The sequence below is a fragment of the Syzygium oleosum genome, unplaced genomic scaffold (genome assembly GCF_021117445.2).
Source record: "Syzygium oleosum isolate NSW1041296 unplaced genomic scaffold, Sole_v2.1 Sole_v2.58, whole genome shotgun sequence".
Classification (NCBI taxonomy): domain Eukaryota; kingdom Viridiplantae; phylum Streptophyta; class Magnoliopsida; order Myrtales; family Myrtaceae; genus Syzygium; species Syzygium oleosum.
Window position 1 is genome coordinate 355205 of NW_026607542.1, and position 2707 is coordinate 357911.

The 2707-nt window shown below is 44.6% G+C and overlaps 2 protein-coding genes across 2 annotated transcripts; both read right to left on the reverse strand.

Annotated features, from left to right (window-relative positions):
* Positions 1-842: 842 nt before the first annotated feature.
* Positions 843-1457, reverse strand: LOC115689302 (uncharacterized). Its single transcript, XM_030615310.1, has one exon. The coding sequence runs from the start codon at positions 1455-1457 to the stop codon at positions 843-845; it is 615 nt and encodes a 204-aa protein (XP_030471170.1).
* Positions 1458-1499: 42 nt separating this feature from the next.
* Positions 1500-2051, reverse strand: LOC115689310 (uncharacterized). Its single transcript, XM_030615321.1, has 2 exons — positions 1755-2051; positions 1500-1709 (listed from the first exon to the last, which is right to left on the reverse strand). Exons 1-2 carry the CDS (start codon positions 2049-2051, stop codon positions 1500-1502), a joined length of 507 nt encoding a protein of 168 aa, XP_030471181.1.
* Between the last annotated feature and the right edge of the window lie 656 nt (positions 2052-2707).

Sequence of the window (2707 nt, forward strand, 5' to 3'; positions counted from 1 at the left end):
AGATTAGCAAAACCATCCTTAAATGTTACTTGTGCTCTTCGGGATGCCTCGAGTATACCAATATGTCGTCAATAAACACAATGACAAACTAATCCAAAATTTTCTTGAATACTCGATTCATCAAATTCATGAAAGCAGCTGGGGCATTAGTTAATCAAAACGGCATCATGGTAAACTCGTAATGACCATATCGTGTACGGAATGCCATTTTCAGTATATCCTCCTTCTTAAGCCTTAACTGATGATAGCCCATCCTCAGGTCTATCTTGGAGAACACCGAAGCTCCTTGCAGTTGATCAAACAAGTCATCTATCCTTGGTAACGGATACTTGTTCTTGATGGTCACTTGATTCAACTGCCGATAGTCGATGCACAAATGCAACAAGCCATCCTTCTTCCTTACGAATAACACGGGCGCTCCCCACGGCGATGCACTAGAGCGAATGAACCCTTTTTCTAGCAACTCTTGCATCTGCACCTTTAACTTCTTTAATTCTGACAACGCCATCCTGTAAGGTGTTCTAGAGATTGGCTCCGTCCCAAGGGCCAACTAAATCACAAATTCTATCTCTCTCTCTCTTAGATGGCAATCATGACAATTCCTTCGGAAAGACATCAGGAAAGTCACGCACCACGACTATGTCCTCTAGCCTTGGTTCCTCAACCAACGAGTTAACCATAGTCGCCAAGTAACCTTGGCATCCTTCACCTAATAGACTAGTTACCTCAAGTGACGAAATCAAAGAGATCGAGGTTCCTCCTCTATTTCCCACAAACTTATATCTAGAATGACCAATTGGATTAAATTGGATCATCCTATTACCACAATCCATTACAGCTCTTTACTTAACGAGCCAATCCATCCCGATGATGACATCAAAGTCATACATTGCCAAAACCGCCAAATCTATCACTTCCTCCTTACCACCAATAACTATCTTACAGCCTAAGCACCTTACCGTAATTAACACTTCATCCTTTAAAGGGGTGATAACGCGAAGAGTTACTTCCCAAGATTTCAACTTAAGCCCAACTAACTTAATGAATTGCTCAGAAACAAATGAATGTGAAGCCCCCGAATCAAACAATGCATAAACAGCATGATCTTGAAGAGAGACCGTATCCGTGACCATGCCAAGCGAATCCTCCACTTCCTTCCTTGCCACAGCATACACCCTTCCTTGCGCCTGTGGTCGATTCTGATTGATAGGCAGACCATTCCCAGCTTGTTGTCCTACTCGGGATTGTTGCAGTTGCACTTGTGGTCCAATAGGTCGGTTTGGGCAATTCCTCACTTGATGACCATGTTGCCCACATCCAAAACAAGCTCCAATCCCACTTAGGCAAGGGCCATTCCCATGCCTCCTCCCACAGAATCGACACACGTTTCCATGATTGTATGCCGATTTTCCAATGTTCTTCTTAACAGGAGGGACGAAGCGCTTATTTCCAACCATCGGTTTCTTCCCAAAGCGATGGTTGTCCCTATTCGGCGCATACTATGATCCAGATGCAGCAGCCCGCTCAGCCGTGTCCCTTTCAATCAGTTGTACCCTTTCGTACAGCTCATTATAGTCCTTCAAGTTCAGGGGCACCAACTGACTTTTGATCTCGGGCTTCAAACCATCTCTAAACCTCCTAGCCCATTCCACTGGTTCATCTACCAATCTTGGTGCATACCTAGATAGCTCAACGAACTTTGCTTCGTACTGATCCACAGAAAGGTGATTCTAACGAAGTCGCTGGAATTCAACCATCTTTTGCTCCCACACATAATCCGAGAAGGACTTTATGTTGAAAGCTTTGACAAAAGCGTTCCAAGCCAGATCTGTGCCCTCGGGGAAGACCTTTCCTTGAGTGGCTTCCCACCAATTACTAGTGTTACCTTGCATCTGGTACACCGCTAGTATTACCTTGTCCTCCCCGGAGCATCGCAACAGTGCGAATGCTTTCTCCAGCTCCTTGATCCAGAGGATTGCAGCCTCAGGATCACCCGTCCCATTAAACTTAGACGGCTTCAGCTTAAAAAATTGCTCCACCAGCTGGTGCATTGATCATTCACCATTATCATTTCCTTGTCCAAAGTTGTCGTTAGGGGCGGTGGCAGTAGCCTCAACAGCAGTAGCTGTAGCAGCAGCTCGTTCTTGAGCCTGCCAACCCATCAAATTCCCTATCGCTTCGAAAGCTTGTAAGATCCCATCCACTCGAGGGTCCTCTTGTGCCCTCGCTTACGAACTAGACTGGCCTCGAGTTCCCCTTCCTCTGGAGCTCATCTAACAGGATTCTAACGAAACCTGTTTACAATTCCATCAGGGAATTAAAGATCTAAATCGCCTACTCAAGTCTACAATCTTAAGCAGCGAATCACAAACAAACACCTTCTACAACATAAGATGTAATCCAATCATAAGCAATCACTCACAAGCAATCAATCACAAGACATGCATAATACATCCTATAAGATGAAACCTCAATGCCTTCCAATCACAAGCATAGAATGTTTTCCTAACTAACTATCCCAATGCCTATCGCACCTTATCACTCCAGGCATCGATCAAACTTGAATTAAGCTAACCTTGCTCTGATACCAATTCAACTATGATTTCACACCTCGAACCCACGAGCGCACCAACATCCTTCATTGGTCAAGGAAATGCGATGTCTCAGGACGTATCGCCGATCCATTCTTTTTATCCTTCAATTAAAC

Coding starts and splice junctions, on each gene's coding strand:
- LOC115689302 (XM_030615310.1), bottom strand. CDS start 1,457: ATGGTTGGAAATAAGCGCTTCGTCCCTCCTGTTAAGAAGAACATTGGA.
- LOC115689310 (XM_030615321.1), bottom strand. CDS start 2,051: ATGCACCAGCTGGTGGAGCAATTTTTTAAGCTGAAGCCGTCTAAGTTT. Junction 1,710..1,754: donor ATGTGTGGGAGCAAAAGATG/GTTGAATTCCAG, acceptor TCTGTGGATCAG/TACGAAGCAAAGTTCGTTGA.